We start from the raw sequence: 19,739 nt of genomic DNA, 5'->3' as shown, positions 1-19,739 counted from the left end.
ACTGTTTGTTATTCAGAGAGTGCCTGTCTTCTGCACAGACTTGGGCCTTTGTTCAGCCTGTTGCCTTTTATATTCCTCAAATCTCCCACTTTGCAAATACTTTTCTTTCTTTTTATTTTTTTTCATTTTGTTTTGTGCATTCCCTCCCCCGTTGATGGCCATCAGATAGTCTGACCAGAGGCAGGTGCACAGCTCTAGGGAGCAAACCCAAACCCTTCAGCCAGAAGTGGGAAGATGGGAGGGAGCACAGCCCGTTCTTATGGGCAGGCAGCAAACAGCCCTTCTCCAGCCTCGGCTGCAAGTGCTGATGGGGGAGAAGGAAGAGGGCATGTAGGCTCCTTTGTGTATCCACTTCTCACATACCTTAGACCAGATCAGAGGGCTGGGTGCAGCCCTGTCCCCCTCTCAGATCAGTGGAAGAGAAGGGATGAGCTGGAGGGAGCCCTGCTGCTTGCCGCAGCCGCCTGAGCCCCTCTGGCACGGCCGTGCTAGCACCCCGTGGAGAGGCTGCTGCTTCCAGGAGTGCCTTTGGCGTGGTTAGCCCTTCTGGGCAGCGTGCCGTTTGCCAGGGAGCCAGGGCTACTGTTGTCACTTGTTAATGAGCATCAGCATGGCATCCAGCAGCCTCCAAAGCAGAAGGAAACATGCTCGCAGGATTGAGGCAGCACTTTGATGACCACTGCGGCAGGGAGCCTTGCTCCAGCTGGCTCCCAGCCCCAACCCTGACCTGGGGTGCTGCCGCTCTCAGGCCACTGACCCCTCCGAACTGCTGCCTCCCACATGGGTTGATGGCTCAAACTTGGAACTAACAGCTCTGACAGTGTCCCCTGCACAGCCAGGTGGCAGCCCTTCAGGGAGGTGTCCCTGCAGGCAGGCATGGGTCTGGGCCACCCAGGCACCCCAGATGAAGGGGGGCACCTAAAATGTGGAGAGGAGGTTTGTGAAATACTTAGCCCTAGGTGACTATTTGGACGCTCAAGAATAGGCAGGGACATATAAAGCAAAAGCTTTGCACTGGAGCCGTGTGACTAGTTTGCATGTGTGTGTTTGGCTTTATCATAAAATACCAGTAAACGCAATATGCCTTCAGATAAGAATGATGGGCGCTGGCTGACTACTTTGTGCGTTAAATGTGAATATACTGGCATTAGCTAAATAACAGCATCATTATGTAAATAATGCAAGTCTCTCCACTCAGCAGTTCTTAGAGCTAATGACTATTTATTTTTGCAGATACATTTTGCCTGTGATTAAGTACGAATAAATTGACCCTTCTCCTCTAAATTTTCAATACTTCTTACATAATGTTGATGGGAACAGCACTTTACAGTTAATGTAGCTGTGCATCTTGTGTCCTTACCTTCCTTTTTCTGATCATAGCCCAGTTAATACCGTGGGCCAAATCTACTGCTGCTGTAAGTCAGTGTTATGCCACTTGCATCACTTCTGCAAGGGCCAGGGGGTCGCCTGCGATGCGGAACATTGATTTATTGAGTTTTTATTCCGTGCAAGAGGCATTTAATTGAACAAATTGCAAGCCGAGTGCTGCCAGGCCAGGTAACGATCTCTCTGCTGAACCCATCTCTGCAGAGCACCTTTCCCTGGGGAAGGGGTGGCAGAGGCAGGGCAAGGAAGCAGCACTAGTCTCAGGTCATCCGCAGGTGTGCAGGGAAAGCCAGGAGCAGATTTCTTACCCTTTCCCCCAGGAGCAGCAGCCACCCAGTGCCTCCCAGCTTAGCACTGACATTTCTGTCCTGATTTCTCATAGATTGTGTTTGAGGGAATTATACACAGCGGCCACTCGGGAGAGCTCGCCCTTGATGACATCCGGCTGGGCACCGACATCCCGCTGGAGAACTGCATGGGTACGTGCTGGGGGGGCACAGGGCAGCTGGGGCTGGAGAGCGTTCGCTCACGGGCTGCCAGTGGGCCACTTCTCACCTGCCTGAGTTACTGGGAGCCTCTGGATCTCAGCTGGGACTTTCCTTGCCCATGAACGAAATGAGGGGCCACTCAGTCTCTGGGGGACAAGGGCTCTGGCTGCATTGGTGTGAGAGGCAGGAAGCACATCTCTGCTGTGCAAGGCTGGTAGAGCAGCTGAGGGTTTCCAGGGGACTATTCTATGTGATAAGGACATACACCAAATTTAAAAGGAAAGTGCTGGACAAAAGAAATCAGCTGTCCATCAGTATTGGATGCTTAGAGGGGCCAATGAGTTCAAAAGGAGTCTTCTCTAATAAGAAATAAAATAGCAGAGGGGTTTTACAGCAATGTTAACAGAATAACAAAAGGAATTTTTGTCCTAGAATTCACCATTCCCCAAACCAGGCCAAAAGCCAGGTGGATTCATTCAATGTGAAAGACAGAGGACTTTAAAAAAAAGAAGTGGAAAAAGTACGTTTTAGCGGTTTGCTGGTGGGGCTGTTGCCCTGCCCTGTTACTCTAGCCAGCATATCCATGCACACCCTCTGATGGCTCTGGTCACTGTCTAGCTTGGATTTGGATTTAGAGCCATCCCAGTTGTGCACGGGACCAGCAGTATTCAGTTAGTGGGATCTGTGCTGAGAGCTGCCCACAACAGCGAGGCCCTGCTCTCCTGCATGACCGGGGGGAGGTATGTTTCATGGTTAAACACCCACAAAGTGTCCAACCAACCCATCCTGAAGCCAGTGGAAAAAGTCAGGTGGAGCAGAGCCTCTCTCCCTTTGGGCTTTGAAAGGCCCCATTCAGTGAAGCTGCTCTCCTCTCCCTCACTAAGGGAGGGGAGGATCCCAGTGCCTCCTAAGCCAGGTGGGACAGAGCCTTTCTTCTGGGGGGTATATCTCAGGGGAGGAGCCACGGGACAAATGGTGCCCGGGAAGGGCTGGTCCCATCACTTGCCACCCTGTGCAGGCAGGCAATGGTGAAGATGGTGCATGAACCAGCATTAATAATAGAACAGAGGACTGGGACTGCCCCAGAGGTGCTCTTGAGCACCGTCGGTCCTAGTTTCTTTGATGCTTTGAACTCTGCTTGTCTTCCATCTGCCAAAGGAGCTAATACTCTGTATGTCAAATTCCCGGTATTTAAAGCTTGACAGTGGTGTTTTAATCCCTTGCCTTCTATAGCATTAAAAAGAAGCAAGAGTGATGATTAACACTAATAGAATTTCCTATCTAACGTCTTTTGAGCTCAGCAATTCACCTAGCACCAGTGTTACTGTGTCTAGGGCCTCATGAACCTAAAGCTTAATATTTCAAAACAAAAGCATTAATAAATTATAAAGTTCATGTGTTGCCAGCCCTAAAAATAACAACAAGCTGCTACACAAAATTATTTGTCCCATTCTAGGAAGCTGAATGTGAATCTTAAAATCTATAGGGATAGTTTGTTTTAGGTCACTTCTAACAAAGGGCTCCCACTGCAAACTTTAACATAACTCATGGGTCATTTCCGATGTCACCAAAATAATAATGAAACGGTAGAGATACATTGCTGCACTCTCTCTCTCAGAGCCATGAGAACGGCTGACTCCAGCACAGGCTACTGTTTTTTCAAATGTAATCCTGGGAAGTAATCTGATTCCTTCTTAGCGTGAAAGAACACTAATAAGTCACAATAATTTTTTCCTTTGACAAATGTGTCGTTTGCATTCTGAACTTGAGTGATGATTTCATAGCACTCTGTAGAGCCAGAGTCTGCTTCTGTGACTCACAGGCACAATGCAGAAGTAATCTAAAAATAATCAGAAGCCTATTACTTCTGCGAGAAAGTAATCAGTAATAAGTACCGATTATTGCTTTTCGGATCCAGTAATTTGTAATGGGTTTCTTCAAAGTATCTTGAAAGGAGAAAAAAATCACTTGCCTTTGTTTCTTGTCACTGTGAGGTGGAGGAGGAGCATGGCATGGATGTCCAGGAGCAACACAGTTCCCATGTGAATAACAATGCCAGAGTTGAGCCAGAAACTGAATTGCTCTTGGAAATTTTTGGGGGGGTTGGGGTTTCACCACTGGGCCAGGTGGAGCTTTGTCTTTGGATGACTCAGGCCAGCCAGCTGAATCCAAATGACACTCAACCTCAGACATATTTTTCTCTGAAGTCTATGTCTGAGTTGAAACATACTGTGCCTGGTCAGTCCCCAGCTGAGACAAGGTTTCTCCCCATCCTGGTGAGGTTGGCTAGCACCCCACACTGTTCCCAGCCAGTGGCTTCTGTGGGGCACAGCCACATGCCTGCTCCACTCGGCTGCTGCACGCCAATGGGAGACATGAGCTGTGGCCTTGTCTGTGATATTCCCCTCTTTAATACTGGGTTTTGTTTTTTTCCTTTGCAGAACCCATCACAGCTTTCCCAGGTGAGAACTTCCACTTTCCAGGTAAAACTGCATTTCTCTTGGTGGTTTCTTTCTGCTGGAATGGGCTTTTATGTCAAAGGAAAGCGATGTGCGTGCTTGTACAAACAGCAAAAGTTCTGAGCAGTGATATGTGTGTGCTAAACCTCCCCCACCGCAGCAGCAGGAGGTGGCACCCTCTGACTCCCGCTAGGTGACAAGGGGCAGGCAAACAGACAAGTCCCACTGTCCTGGGGCTGAACAGCATTAGGAAACCTGCCATCATGGGGCACCTGGCCCAAAATGGGAAGGCAGAGAAGTAAAGGGTAGTTATCAACTGACTTAAATGAAAAACCTGTAGCCAATTAAAAGTGAAATGAGGTGGCAATGACTTAGATCACTGTGGGGGGAGGCTGGTTACAGATGCTCTGGCAGTGGTGGTCAAACTGCTGGGGAGGGAGGGTGGGGCTGGTCTGCATGGAAGGGGAGTTGGGAGGTAGAAGTGGGAGAGCAAACTGCCATGAAGAGCTCTGAAGGTGACAGTCAATAAAAGGAAAACAAGGTGAAATGATGCATTTAATAGCTTAATACTAGCCTGGAGGATAGAAACTGGCATTTCCCCGATCAAACCTACAGAGTAAGAGAAAAGGTGAGGAACTCAGAAAAACTGCCTTGCTCTTTGAGCAGTCAGTGGGGATGCTGTTCGTCTTGCTCTGGGCTGGGAAAAGCTGTCTGCTTTTGCGGGGAAGAATGGTTTAGTCTGTCTGAGGGGTTTTTTTCCCCACATTTTGATTTTGGGTTTTGTTTTCCTGCCCGCCCCTTCAGGAACATGTCTGGGTGTTGTGTTGTGATGAAGAGCAAACTTTGGGCTCCCCTTAACTTTGAAAGTTGTTTTGTCAGTGCAATCAATGTGCCCTTTGCTTTCACTTGGACATGACGTCCATATTCTTCCCATCCCCTACTCTGCTGGTGGGCTGCAAGATATGGTTGGGCTCTACCCTAGAAGCAGCTGCGTTTCTGTGCGTGGTGAAACTGTCTCTGGTGGGCATGTGTGTGGCAGTAAAGAAAAAGTAGACGCTGAGACTGAAGTGACATGCACACCTCCATCCGTGGGGTGCGATGCAGGCTGCGGAGCATTACCAATGGGAGGGACATGCATAGGGTGTAACACTGTATTTTACAGTCATGCCCATACTGTAATAACTAGGAATTTGGGTTTGTTTGTTTGTAGGCTGCGTATTTATTGGCTACTCAGGCTTGTGGTGTACTGAAAATCTGCTGCAATATTCTCAGCTGACAGTTGAAGCCTCACAACCCTTCCTTACTTACGCTATTGCTCTATGTTCTGTTCTGGTATCTGTTTTGCAGACACCACCCTTATGTTTTGGAGCCTGTAACATGCATGGCAATCTTCAGTTTGAACATCCCTCTGAGTCCTCAAATTGAGTCTATCCCAAAGCCAGTTAACTCATGTTGTTTCATTTCCTCTTCCCCCCGCGCCCTGCTGCCTGTATAGCTTCCATTTCCCCATCATGTTCCCCAGGGCACGCTGGCTGTGTAGGGACAGCGTTTGCTGTGCCCAGCACAGTGAGATCCCTAAGCACCACAGGCAGATGCTGTTGCAGGCTGTCGTGGTTTAACTCCAGCGGGCAACTAAGTACCGCGTGGCCACTCACACACTCCCTGCCACCTCCCCCAGCAGGATGGGGAGGAGAATCGGGGAAAAAGGTAAAACTTGAGGGCTGAGATAAGAACAATTTAATAATGGAAATAAAATGAAAATAATAATAATAAACAACAAGAACAATTGTAATGAAAAGGAGGGAGAAGGGGAGAGGAATAAAATCCAAAGGCAAAGGGAAAAAGCCCAAGTGATGCATAATACAGTTGCTCACCATGCTCTGACTGATGCCCAGCCAGTCCCCGAGCAGCGATCTGGCCTGCCCTGGCTAAGTCCCCCGGTTTATGTATTCGGCATAACATTTTTATGGTATGGAATATCCCTTTGGCTAGTTTGGGTCACCTGTCCTGGCTGTGCACCCTCCCAGTTTCCTGTGCCCCTCCAGCCCTCTTACTGGCAGGGCCCAAGGAACTGAAGTCCTTAACTTGGTATAAACATCACTTGGCAACAACTAAAAAAATCAGTGTGTCATCAACATCATTCTCATGGTAAACCCAAAACACAGCATTGTACCAGCCGCTGAGAAGAAAATTAACTCTATCCCAGCCAAAACCAGGACACAGGCACTCTTCCCCTTCACACAGGAGCTTGCCAGCTTGTGCCAGTGGGGTCCTGCCCATTGCTAGCTCCTTCAAGGACATCCTAGTACTGGTCATGTAGGGGAGAAATTGCAGCAAAAGGCTGAAAAGGTTTCCCTGGCTGACAGGAATAGCTCGAACAGAGGGATGGAGTGACCATGGAAAGAGCAAAATGCAGAGGGAAAAGATGAAGAAGTGAAGGTGAAGATTGGAGATTGCAAGATAGTAATTAAAATGAGAGCAAGACAGAGGTTTCCAACAGGAGAGGGTTAAAGGAGGGGAAGAAGTCCCTGGCTGGAGAAAAAAAGGGAGCTGGAGAGGAAAGGCTGTGCAGGAAGTGGAGAAGTTCTGTAGCCCCCACTCCTGCAATTACATGATGAGCTGAAAAAGTCAGATGCCATTAAAAATAATAGCAAATCCTTCCTCTACTGGGCTTGGGAGCAAAGCTGAAAATATGCACCTTCCAGGCTCCAGGATCACAAGGCAAATAACAAAAAGAGAGAATTGCGTGGGTGGAATATCTTTCAGCTAGTGGGTCGGGATCTTACAAGACCAGTCAAGTGTGCTTAAACTGTGCTGCATTTGAGACTTGACGTATCTCACCCTTAAAGAAAAGGTATAACAAGTGGCTGGAAGCAAGGAGTTATATAAATATCAGGTTAAAAATAAAAGACACGTTCCAAAGAGTGTGGAGACAAACCATGGGGAGAATTTGCCTTTGGGACCTGTGCATTCTCCCACACTGGGTACCCTGAAATCACGACAGGGATATTTTCCTGGAGAAATGACACGTAGCAATTAAGGGGTTGAGGCTCACACTGGTTTTGTGGTATTCGGGTTAGATGAGTGTAATACTCGCTTTCATCTGTGCCATCTATGAAAAGTCCAGCTGTATTGTTTGTCCACACCAGTTAATGTCAGTGATTTCAGAAAGGAATATGAGCTGTGACACTCAGCAGTGGCAGAGCAAGGCAGGCAGCCCTCTAGGAAGCTCTCTGGAAAAGATTTTCTCTGTTTTTTTTCCCCCAGTGACTTTTGCTCTTGCTTCTTTTGAGTTTTGATTTTTGCTGCACAGTTCTAGAACTGGTCCCTGTAGAGTCTCCCCTGTTGGGAAGAGGAGGGGGATGTACCTGGCCAGATTGAAGGTGTGACCACAGCAGCATACCCATGTGAAATCATCCACCCTGTAGAGATTAAATCAGGTTTCCACTGACCGGTGTCCCAAGCTGTGCATAAATCCAGCACCCACAAACTTGACAGCAACAGCAGGAGGCATTTCTTTGTTAAGACAAGAGCCTTAGTGAGTAAATGAGGAAGGGCGCGTTTGTGTGTGTGTGCGCGTGTGTGAGAAGGCAAAGGGGAGTGGAAAAATTATTGGGTTGAGAAGATAGATTTTTTCTTTTCCATCTCCCTGAGCAGAGAACTTTTCCACTGATACAAGAGAAAACTTCCAGAGAGCAGCAGAGCCAGTAAAAACAGAGCAGATAACATCAGCGCTGTGTGCTGAGTGGATGGGCAGCTATATTTAGTGGCTGACAGTGTAAGGAAGAGCAATCATTAATGCTGGGAATTGGCTTCGTTAGGGCTTAGAGACAACTGAATGTGATTCCTTAATGACTTCAGTTGCTAAATGAACTCTCCAGATTTCTGCAGTCTCCTCAACAGGGCCCTGAGGTGCGGAAACAGGGTCGAGGTGGGGTTCTGCACCACCCCTCACACTTGCAGCCCTGGCTGCTGCATGGGGACATCTGGAGTGGGTCAGAGCCAAGTAGAGGTTGTCTTGAACCAACAGCTGCCTTGAAATCCCCCAGGGATCCTTCGCACAAGTGGGATCATCTGGGGTGCATCACGCTGCCTCCCTCCATGCCCAGGCAGGCAGAGGGCAGAGGTGTGTGGGGAAGGGGCAAGAGGTGCCAGCTGGGCACCATGGCACATCCTCCTCTATGGCCAGACCCACCCTTTGTACTCCCAAGCCCTGCACCAGGCAATGTACAGCCATCAGGGGCCATGGAAACCTTCCCCTCCAATTCCCAGAGGAGAGCGCTGCTCCCCCACAGGCTTGGGAGCCATTAGCATCCTGACACCAACCCCCTCTCCCCACCACAGTTTCCACTGGCAGGGGCAGGGCCCGATGCGTGTCAGTGATGTGAGAGGCTGTTTGCCTGTACATCCCTCATTGGAGCAAGGCCATGTAAGCAGAGACTGTCACTGAGTGTAAACACGAGTGGCCTCTGCACAGTGAGCAGCCCTGTGACCTTCCCAGGGGTCAGCCCCGTGCCCCAGCACTGTCAGGCACCAGGCGAGGTGTTGCTGATCCATCAGGGATGGTGGTGGGTCCTGTACGGGTCTGGGGCAGCTCAGCCGGCTGGATCTGCGGTGGGAGGCAGCTGTGGGTTATCCCTAAAGCTCAGGGCGGTGTTGAACATGGTCACCCTGGTGGCAGCCCCCATGGGGTGTCCCACACTGCTACCCCCTGTGCAGCTGGGAGAGGAGCAGCAGCTGCTTGGGGATACACAGGGATGTGCCGCTTCTGTTCCCCCATGCCAGGGTGGCTGGTGGAGGTAGAGAAGGAGGTCGGAGGGCTGTCTGCACCCTGCTTTCACCACCCCCAGCACACAGCCCAGCCTGTGTACCCCCTTCCCCAGGCACCGTCAGGGGTAGAGAGGACAGGGCCACCCCCATTCCTGGCAGTGAGGGGTGACTGGGGTGAGATGGGGCGAGGGCGGCATATCTGGCAGGTAGCCTTCCCCTGAGACATCCAAATTTCTTGCCTACAGTGACAAATATGTGGGTGGTTCTCAGCCTCCTGCTCTGTAAAAGCAGGATTTGTCTTGCCTGCATGGGTTTTTTTTTCTTGGTTTAGAGGGGGTTTTTGTTATACCTATGCATCTGGGTGCAATGTTCGCTCTTACTCCCTGTGCCTGGATTTTGGGGGATAGGGAGGGGAGGAAAGCCTTGTGACTGGCAGAGGAACCATCATTTTGCTTCATCTTGTGTGCCACCAGCAGCAGAAAAGCTGTCACCATCCCAAATTCACCAGCCAGTGGCTCTGCTGGTAGGGCAGTGCTTGGAGGGAGGGCGGAGGCCATGCCACAAGATGCCTTTGCTGCTAGCAAAGCTGGGTGCATCCTGCACCGTTTTGTCTTTTTCCCTTGGCATCCTCCAAGACTGCTCAGGAACCCAAACTGGAGCTTTCCAAAAATTCGGAGCTTCCAAAATTCTTCTTGCCAGCATCTAGCTAGAGGGCTGCCCCCACCAGCGGGCCAGGGGCAAGAGGAGAGGGCGAGGGGGACGCGGGGGTCAGCAGGTATGGCAGCAGAGCGAACCCTTCAGAGAGTTTCCCCTCCTTTGGCCCCCTCGAAGCCGCCAGTAAATACATGTGGTGCAAAAGTGCATCTCTCGCAAGTTATTTACAGCTCGCCCTCGAGAGCAGAGCTGGGGAGTGGGAGCAGCATGTGCAGGAGGAGCGGTGCAGAGCTGGTCTGGGGCCGTGGGTGTGCGCACAGGCACCGGCTGCCCGAGGCGTGTGTGTGCATGCTTCTGCGGACTGGCAGCGAGCTGCTGTGCGGCTGAGCACCAGATGTGCGCTGAGCTGTCCCGGGATGACCTGGGAAGGGAGAGAGCGCCTTGCAGCCCTGCCCTGCATCACACTGCAGCTGCAAGAGAAAGAAGGGTTAGCCATCACTGGGCTGAGCCTGGGCGCTGCCTGCCCTCGAATTCAAGGCAGGCAGGTGCTTTTCCAGCCCTCCCTAGGTGTGTTTGCTTTATCAGCATGAATTCCTAGTCCTGACTTGCTTAAGCTGCAGAGAGCATGAGTTTCTTACGTGAGCATTGGGTTGAACTTCCCAGCCTCTGCCGTGTAAATAATCATAACCATCCTTTCTTGCTTTAAAAGATAATAAGGAAATCTGTAAGTCTGTGAATGGGGCGCCTGGTGAGACCTGATCTGTGTACAGAGCACTTTCAGAGAGAGATCTTCTTCTCTGTCTTTTCCGCAAGAATGACAAATGCTTCTCCCTGTAATTTCTTTCCCGGTCTTCTGTGGTAACTTCCTTGGCCATCTGAGATTACTCTCTTCCTCCAATTAGGAACGTGATGTGTTTTGTCACTGCTTGACAACATCTGCCATGTAGAGACAAAACCAGGCGGCTGATCTGGAGAAGGCCAAAAAAAAGAAGGGGAAAAAACATTCGTTGGTGCCAGAAATAACAGTAATAATAGCGTGCATATGGAATTTGTGTTGCGATCCAGGCAGCCTAATTAATTAAAAGGGGAAAAAAAGGCCCTTGAATATGTGGGCTCAGCAAATGCCAGGCTGTGCTCCCTGCCAGGAGCACGCCCCGTATCCGGAGGTGGCCCTGGGACTTCGTGTTACTCCGTGCTGTACTCTTGAAAGCATGTGTGTTTCTTTTTGTGCGTCTGCATGCCTCCCACCTAGCAACCCTGTTCTGTGTCTCCTCCCCAGGGGCAACCCTCCTGCCAGGGACCGAGCCCACAGTGGACACGGTGTCAGTGCAGCCCATCCCAGCCTACTGGTATTACGTTATTGCCGCCGGAGGTGCTGTTGTGGTGCTGGTCTCCGTCGCGCTGGCCCTTGTGCTCCACTACCACCGGTTCCGCTATGCGGCCAAGAAGAGCGATCACTCCATCACCTACAAAACCTCCCACTATGCCAACGGGGCCCCTGTGGCCGTGGAGCCCACCCTAACCATAAAACTAGAGCAAGACCCCAACTTGCGCTGCTGAGAGCCGAACAGGAACGAGAGAGCAAACAAAACACAAAACAGACAGACAGACAGACAGAAACTAAGACTTCAAATACGTTGCCTCAGTTTTGCACTTTTTTCCTTACCTAGCATACGTGTGAACTCTTAGACATCTCCATCCCTTCTCCGTTCCCCCAGCCCTCCCCGATTCTTTTACAAACTCTAAACTAATGCTGCATCTTGGATCGCCAGAAGAGACACACCGCCCCTTCACTTCAGAAGTGAACGCTCCCTTTCGATAACTTTTCAAGGAGTCTTGGGGTGTTGGGTGGGGGTTTTTTGTTTTGTTGTGTTCGTTTGTTTGGGGAATATTTTTTTGTCGGTAAGCTTGTTTGGTTTGTTTTTATCTCCTCCCAGTAGGCAACCTGCAAGGAAACTTGATGGCAAGCCTGGAAGCTTGTGTGCGTGGCTTGTGCGTGTGAGTGTGTGCTAAATCTGTGTCTGCGAGTGTGCATGGGAGTGTGCTCGTCTGACTGACTGAATGTATCTTTAGAAACAGCCCCGTTTTAATATTTGCTTGTTGTTGCTTCTACTTGCACAGGGAATGCTTTTTTATTATTATTATTATTTTTTATTATTATTTCTCCCCCTTCCCGCCTCCCCTCTGGAAGGTCTGGGACGTGTTTGTGGTGAATACCCTGATTTGTTTACTTGGGGAAGAGAGCAATGCTTTTTTGTTGCCTTATCTAGCTTTGGCTGGGTTTCTTGTTTGATAGCGTTAATGTCTCGGGTGCAAAATGAGAAGAAGAGGCCAGGCTGGACAGTAGGAATGTCCACCTCAGATGGCTAGAAGAATCCAGAGAGGTTCATAGACATCCAAAAAGTAAGATCTCTCCATCTTATTATTTCTGCAGCCAACACGATAACACAGCCATTGTTTGGAAGTGGTGGGGAGGATCCCTCCTCTTCCCCCACCCGCAAGTGAATCTATTTGAAGTTGCCTTATATTAGAGAAGCTCATAATGAATGTTTTGTTTGTATCTTTTAAAGCCAGCCTTAGGGTAACACATAGACTTCAGCAGGTCTAAGGTGGATGCTAAATACTGTAGTTTCTTGGGAATTGAAGGTTTATTTATTTTCTAAGTATCCTCCTCTGGGTGCTGATGGTTTTGCTTTTACACAGGGAAGGGGGAGAGGGCTCCTTCTTGTCTTTCTACTAGAAATGTTCAAGGGACAAGTATAATTCCCCTTTCTGGGTTTTGGGTTTGTTTTTTTTTTCTCCTCTGCCCAATTCATAGCTGCTGAATCATAAAAATTGCCAGTTGACTTTCTAGAATGTCAATTAGTTTTCCGTTTGCTAATGTTCTGCTTCTTAAAGCATCTAACATCTAGCAAGCAAAGCCTAGCAGGCGCACCTGGGGGGCCCAGCTATTGCTGCTGCTTTAACCAGGGAGGCGAGATGGAGCCTCCAACACGCCTCCGACTGTTGAATGGCCCAGCGTATTGTAGTGGAAATGCCTTATATAAATTACTGAATGATGACATGCAAAAGTGGTTTGAATCGTTAACTCTAATCTGTTTGCAGGCAAAAAAAAGTACCTCCGGTGAGCAAGGTTCTCCATCTTGTTTGTGTTCATTTGTGATGAGTGATCAGATTCCCTCCCCGCTCCTAAACTTGCTAGTGCTCCCCACCCCTCCTTTGTCCATGAATATTGCATAAAATGAATCGAGACAAGCAGCTCTGTTAAATTCCCTGCCGTCTTGAGCTTCCTTTTGGTCTGGGGAAAAAGTGGAAACACAAATGGTGCTGTGCATATGTGGTGTTGGCCCCTATTGCAGCGGAGCCCTCTCCCCAGGGGTTCTCTGTAGATGGGGGTGTCGCTTTCCCCTCCCTCCTGCCTTTATTCATGCAGGCTGTTTCAGCTCCTCATGCTGCTCACAGATTTCAGCAGGGCCCCCTCAGCTGCAGCAGCAAGTGTCTAAAGCATGCAGGGAGCACAGAAAAGCCCAGGGTGATTTGGCATGGTGAGCATGGTAGGGGTGGTGGGTGCTCGGGGCAGCATCCCACCGGGGCCTGGCTCCCAGGAACTTTTCGAGGGACATGCCTGTCCCAGCAGAGCTGGAAGGGAGCCTGGGGGGGTCCTGTCACCTTGCAGGCAGGGCCAGTGCACTTTCTCTGTAAGCCTCCTTGTTACACTGGTGTTGCATATGGTTTGTGATGCGAAATCCCACCCCTCCTCAGCCAGCCGCACATGAGAATATATGAAGTAAGGGCATGTGCTTGCTGCGTTTTCAGGTCAGCCCAAGCCATGTCAGCAGATAGTACCATCATGTTTCCAAAGTCAGTTCAATCTCCCTAGGTCAGACGATCCCCTCACTTCAACCAGGTTTGCCCCCATGAACTTAGCCAGTGTGCATCGGTGTGTCAGAGAGGAATGTGGCACCCTGTCTTTCAAATGAAAATCACCAAAGACAAAACAGAAGGTCACTTCAAGATTTTTATTCCCAGATCTCCCCCGCTCCTCGAGCCCTTACATCCCCAGCATTGCCCAGTTGCCTGTGTGTGAAAAGTATCTTGTGGAAATTTGAAACTCTTTGAAGATGTATTGTGTGGAATGTAATAAAATGATGATATTTTTATACAAATATTTGGGGTTTTTCTTCCTTATTCTTTCTTTGCTAATAAGAACACTGTCAGCTGAAGCAAAGTGGCCTTTCAAAACTCCATGTTCTCTTTTGGAGCATCAGGGCTATTTTCTTTAGCAAAGTGAAGTGCCTATTCCTGCCGGGCGCAGCCCCAGCTCCCGGCAGCGCAGCTGGTGTGTGCACCCTGCCTCGCTGCACTCAGGATTGGGCCATTAATAGCAGCTTTTAGATGCATTACATTTGTACCAGTCCTTAGTGGGAGTTTTGGGTGGCTGGATTGACACTGGGGATTGTTTGGGGATTTTGCTAACGTTGCTTAAGTGCTAAATTGCTCAATGTGATTATGCAGAATTTCTCCTGCCGGGACCGGGAGACAGGACATCCAACTTCCCAGGGCCCCAGGGGCCGGCTCGGCTGCCAGCTCAGCTGAGCCGCGCACTCTGTCCCTGAGAACAACAAAAAACCGGGTAAGCCGTTACCAAAAGGCAATGCGTTCCTCTTCTGGGAATCCTTGCCGGGCCTCTGCGTGTCGGACTGCACAGGAGAACTGTGTGGGAGCATCCCGGGTGTCGCAGCACTGAGGGTTTGGAGAGGTGTGTGTCCCCAGCCTTCCCTTCACCTGAGTCCTCCCGCCTTGTTACAGGGACCTCTGCTGCAGCATCGCTCTCCTTCCTATCTTTTCTAGATGCACCTCATCTCAGACGAGTCAGCAGCATCACGTTTCATGTGAAATATATTTTGCTGCCAGTTTGAGAGGTTTTTATTTCCCTCCTGCATTTATTTTCCTTCTGTTGTACTCTTTACCCTGGCATACAGCTCAGCTTTTCAATGAAACTTCCTGGCTTTACTAGGAATTCAGGCCATCAACAGAAAAATAATTCAATGTGATCCCTCGCTTTGGCTGTTCAAACACAAGCAAAGCTGAGGACCCACGCCACTTTTTTTTTTGGTGGGTTTTGTTTTTCTCTAATTGTACAGCAAAGCCCATACACTTGTAATTTGCATTTTGTACACTTCAGTGACTGTCCAAGCAAAATTCAAAACAAATATGCACATGCAAAAAAACAGGGAGGGAGACACTGGTTGATGGCTTCCCAACAAGGAAGAAAAAAATTCTGTTAAGTAAACAGACGAAAAGGGAGAAATCGTTCAGGGTTTAATTATTCTGTATGTGCGCCACAGCCAGATTGACCGGAGAGCTGGGTGCTGCTCAGGCTGCCGCACATCACAGGGAAGAAAGCAGCTAAAATTAGCACACTGTAAGAAAATAAGTACGACTTCATGTGATTTTGATGCAACCTCTTCTGCAGGTAACTGCAGGCATTTAAGAGTCCACTTAGAAAAAAGGGGGTAAACTTTTTGGGGTAGCAGTAGGGGCTCCATATTTCAGGAAGCGGCATTATGGTAGAAGCCTGATGTTTCCTGTGTGCCACAGGGAGAGTCAGGACGTGGCTCCTGTGGTGTGGGGGGTGATGGTTTCAGTCTTTTTATCTCTGCAGTTGCTGCCATGCTGTGGGGAAAGCGACTCCGTGCGGCTGGCAGGAGGGGACCCACGGGCACTCTGTAAGTGATGGGGCAAAGCTGGTGGCTAATGGAGGGTGCAAAAGAGGGAGCAATGGCCTGGCAAAGCAAAGAGTGCCATGCTGCACCTTGCCTAGGCAATGTCAGTGTGCCCGAGATAGATGAGCGCTCGGGAGCAGGCTGCAAAGCACAGTGCGTGTTCACCCAGCCTGGAGACGGGACGCATGGCCGGGTCAGCCTCCTGCCGGGGCAAGCACCTGCAAGATGACACTTGGTGCAGGGAGCCCAGAGCTGCTTTCCCCCAGGCTTGTAAGGGCGAGGTTGGCTTTTCCTGGGCAGGGTTGAAATGCCTCTGCTGGTGAATGCAAGGGAGTAAGGTAGAAACCAGATCGTGCATGGGGCCGTGTTGGGATTTTTGCCCCTCTGGAAACCCTGTGAAAGCCTACTGACTTTATTTGGGCTGGCCCCAGCTTATCCCGTGTCAGGGCAGCAGAGCGAGGTGCACAAGCACCAAGCGAGAGCCCCGAGGCGAGCTCGGACAGCCTCTTGGCTTTCCGCCACAGCTCTTCCATCACTGGCCTTGGCGGCTCTTAGCAGCGATTGCAGGCGTGACTGCCAGTTTGAGGAATCGTGTCGTTAGCCATTGCCGCTGTAAAAACAAACAGCAACAACGGGGAGGGAGGTAAACATATCAAGATGCTGCAGAGCTGCCAGCTTCTCCCCCAGCTCCAAGCCATTGCACGGCAGTAGTGGGCTGGCAGCGCTGCCCTTGCACTGGTGAGCTGCTCCGTTTGGGACTGGTGAGCTCCAGCACGGTGTGAACCCGAATGGAGGCTCCTTACCCGGGTAGTCCAGTGCTAAGAGAGAGGGAGAGGAAAACCACGCTGTGTAGTGCCACTGTAATGCGTACGTACACGCGCACACCGGCACCAGTTTCCCTTGTCTGGTGCCGGCTCTGAGGAGAGGTGCAAAAGCGAGACATGGCTGGGAAAGGGTCGGGCTGCACCAGGGGATGTGGCTGCTGCAGGGAGGGTTTGGCAGGGTCCGTGTTTTGGGCAGCCACCTTGGCCACCTGCCATGTGGGCAGCAAGGGCAGGGTGCCGCGCGTCGGAGGGCAGTGCCAGGGCTGGAAATAGCTGCCTGCTCATGTTTGTCTCCATACCAAGCAGCCAGCCTGGCTTTGAGCCTCTAAGTGCTTTCAGTGGCCGTCTTCACCTGACTAGCTATGCTTCCCCAACTTGTCTGCATGCGGGAAGGCCAAGGAGTGCAAGAGGGTCCTTAGTATCCCTCGGTTTGAAGACGGTGCCACGGTGTGCACCGAGCACTCCTGGGGCAGCCCCGAGGCAATCTGAGGACAAGGTCCAGGGGTTCCCGTGCAGTGGAGGGCGGCCGGGCCAGGGGAGAGGCTGCATGTTCGCTTTCTTTAATGCTCAGCTGTAGCCAAAGCACTGTTTCAATTTGAATTTTGGCAGGGATTTAGCCCTTTTGTAAACGAAAGTTGTTTTGTGTTTCTGGAGGAGCGGGGAAGAGAGAAGTGAGGCAGATTTTCGGCTGGAAATAGAGCGGTGGGGGTTTCAGAGGGAGTGTTTGTGCCCGGTGCCTGGTGCTGCTTCCCCCCGTTCGCTGAGGGTGGGAGGTGTCAGCCCCCAGCCCCGGGCTCCCAGCTGAAGGAGCAGCGCGGCGGCGCCAAACGCAGCGGTGTCAAGGCAAGGCCACGGCGGCTGCTCTGCTGTGTCAAAACAAAATGACGCGTGTTGGAGTCACGCTATTGCTGTGGAGAGAAAAGGGCTGGGAATGAGCAAAGGGAGAAAAGCGAGGATGAGAGTGGAGCCAGAGCTCTGCCTCTCTCTGCCAAGGCTGGGGAGCGGTAATTTCTGACCCCATTTTCCTGGGCTTAGCTGGATTTAACGTTTCAGGCCTTTGTGGGTGCTGTTTGGCAGCAAAGCAGCTGTGCACCTCTGACACCCCCCTTGCCAGGCAGGACAGCAGTGGGCAAGGTGGATGTTGTAGCAGCAGGAGAGAGGGGTGTGCACGCAGGAGGGCACTTGCTGTTTTCAGGGAAGTGAGCAACACAGTTGTTTCCCCACTGTGGAGAGGACCAGAGGGCAGCCAGCGGGAGGCACAGCCACAGATGTCATGTCACTGGGGAGTGAAAGACAGTACGTAGCATAGTCCACAAACTTCCATCACCTGGTGCATCCCCTTTGGTCCCAGAGCCCCCAGACCCATGCAGGGAGCAGGAGCACAGGGATGGCAGGAGTGCATCCCAGGCACTCGCTGGACCAGGCTCCCCTGTGCTCCCTGAGAGGCTGCAGGCAGGCAACATGAAGGGCTGGAAATTGCTACAAGGTTGATATATCATTTGGGAAAGGCACCTCCTGCTGAGAGGCTCATTTTCTTCCCCTAGAAAGAGCCCAAGACATCTGTAAATGCCTGTGTGCAGAGAGATGTGTGGTGATAGACACAGCTCTGCCCTGGGATGAAGGGATCTGGCAGGAGGCAGCGCTCTGTGCCTGGACTTAAACCAGACGAAGTCAGTCTAGAAAGAAACAGCATTTTTTTCCGCATTGATGGTCATTTGCCTTGGAGGAATGTGCCTAGGTTCCAGCAGTTGGGACTGGGTGTCCTTTCCAAAGCAATAGCCCTTGGCTTGTGCAAAGGTCGCTGCCTGAGGCGGTGGGCACTGCTGGCAAGCCCACGCAGGCAGGCTGGCACTGACATGTGTGCTGGCAGGAGGTACGTGCTGGTCCATAGGATGCGCTGACCTCAGCTTTGCAGAGGTGAGCTGTCTCCGGCACATCTGGAGAGTTTTCTTGCAAGAGGCAAGTGTATGTCTGTGGTGAGACACCAGAGACCCTCATCAGCTCTTGTGCCTCCCCCATCCGCCCTGGCGAGGCGTATGGAGCACATGGCACACCCCTTCCAGTAACCCCCTCCCTGGCCCAGCCCTTCCCACCCCTGCTGCTGTTTTGAAACAGATGTACATGGAAGCTCCTTAACCTCTAGTAATACTAATTCTCTCCTACTCTCCCCCCATGTGAGTTCGTACGAACATGGTACTTTAGTTGCGCCTTGTCTTTGATTAGAATCTCATCTTTCTTTTTTCAGGTCCCATAAATTAGCCTTTTAGCTGGCAGCGCTCTCAGATCCAACAGATAACAGCCGTTCTCGGCATCCGGCCATTTTGAACGGCATCACTAACATCATCTTTTGGGCATAACTGGCTAGGTGCTCACAGCCATTGTTCAGCACACGTGCTTTAAAAAGGACCTTTCACTCAGGAGAAAGCATTCATCATGTTTAAATACAGTTTCCCCTAGCCTTCTTGCCGACCCTTCTCCAGCATATTTTTTCCCTTTTAAAATGCAAAGTAAATTGCACCCGAGAGCTGCCTTTTAAGGAAGCAACTCTCCACAGCACGGGGCAACGCGTGTTCCTCCCATTGTGCCCAGCAGCTTGCAGGGCTTTTCTGGGGACCGCTTTCCATGGCCTGCTCTGCTTGTGACAATGTTGTTGAGGCTTGTCACGGAGGAGCCTAACTGATGACAAATAGAGGGCTGGTTTCTGTGACGGGAAACCATCACCCCTAGGAACTGAACTGAGACCTCCAGCTTCAGTTTCCACAGGTGGCCGCACTGCTAGAGCCGACTCGTTAATGGCTCGAGAAACCCCACTAAGGAAAAAGAAACGTTGAGTTGTATTTTTCCAAAGCTGGTGTGACAACAGAGAATCTGATAGCAATGAAATAGTGTGCGGGGAGCAGAAGAATGAGGGCCTACCGTGGGCCTGAGGAGGAAGGAGAATGGGCGAGGAGGAGGAAGATATCGTTTAAGGAGGACTTGGAGTCGTATTAGCATGGGGAATTGAGAAAACTGCTAAAAGAGTAAATAGATTTTGGGCTGGACTTTTTTGTATTAATGTTCTCTCCTTTTAAGTTTTCCCAGCGCGCATTCCTTTCAGCCTGGAAGAACTGGTGTTCTTTTGAAAGTGTTGATTAACCAATACTTTGTTTTTTCTGGCTTTTCCCTCAAGGTTACCCTGGGAAAATAAAAAAGCACCAAATTGCTAGCTTGTTCTCACACAAAATTTAGAGAGCTGCAATACGGAAAGGCAAAAAACTTCCAACGGCCCTTCCATGCACATGGGCTCCTTGGGCGGACTGTGGGCCGATTTCAACCTTTGCTTGTGTTCGAGCAACCTACAGTTTCCCTGGGGCTGTGTGGGTGACACGGATGGCAAATTTCACTGCTTGTCTTCTGACAGAGGACTAGCAAAGCAGACGTCTCTGCATGCAA

The 19,739-nt window shown here is 50.6% G+C and overlaps 1 protein-coding gene across 6 annotated transcripts in view; it reads left to right on the top strand.

Moving 5' to 3' along the window:
* The window catches only part of NRP2 (neuropilin 2), a 90,735-nt gene that overhangs the window by 65,156 nt on the left and 5,840 nt on the right, over nt 1-19,739 (top strand). For 2 of the 6 annotated variants that reach the window (XM_055718145.1, XM_055718143.1), the window contains exons 14-15: nt 1,769-1,865; nt 4,316-4,336. In XM_055718145.1, coding sequence (XP_055574120.1) covers nt 1,769-1,865; nt 4,316-4,336 — 118 coding nt within the window. Of the gene's footprint in view, nt 1-1,768; nt 1,866-4,315; nt 4,358-11,036; nt 13,926-19,739 lie in introns of those variants that run through there. The other 4 variants (XM_055718144.1, XM_055718142.1, XM_055718147.1 and 1 more) reach the window with 3 other exon arrangements.

The sequence above is a fragment of the Falco cherrug genome, chromosome 8 (assembly GCF_023634085.1).
Source record: "Falco cherrug isolate bFalChe1 chromosome 8, bFalChe1.pri, whole genome shotgun sequence".
Taxonomy (NCBI): domain Eukaryota; kingdom Metazoa; phylum Chordata; class Aves; order Falconiformes; family Falconidae; genus Falco; species Falco cherrug.
Note: the sequence above shows the minus strand (reverse complement) of the source record. Positions and strands in the feature narration are given on the sequence as shown.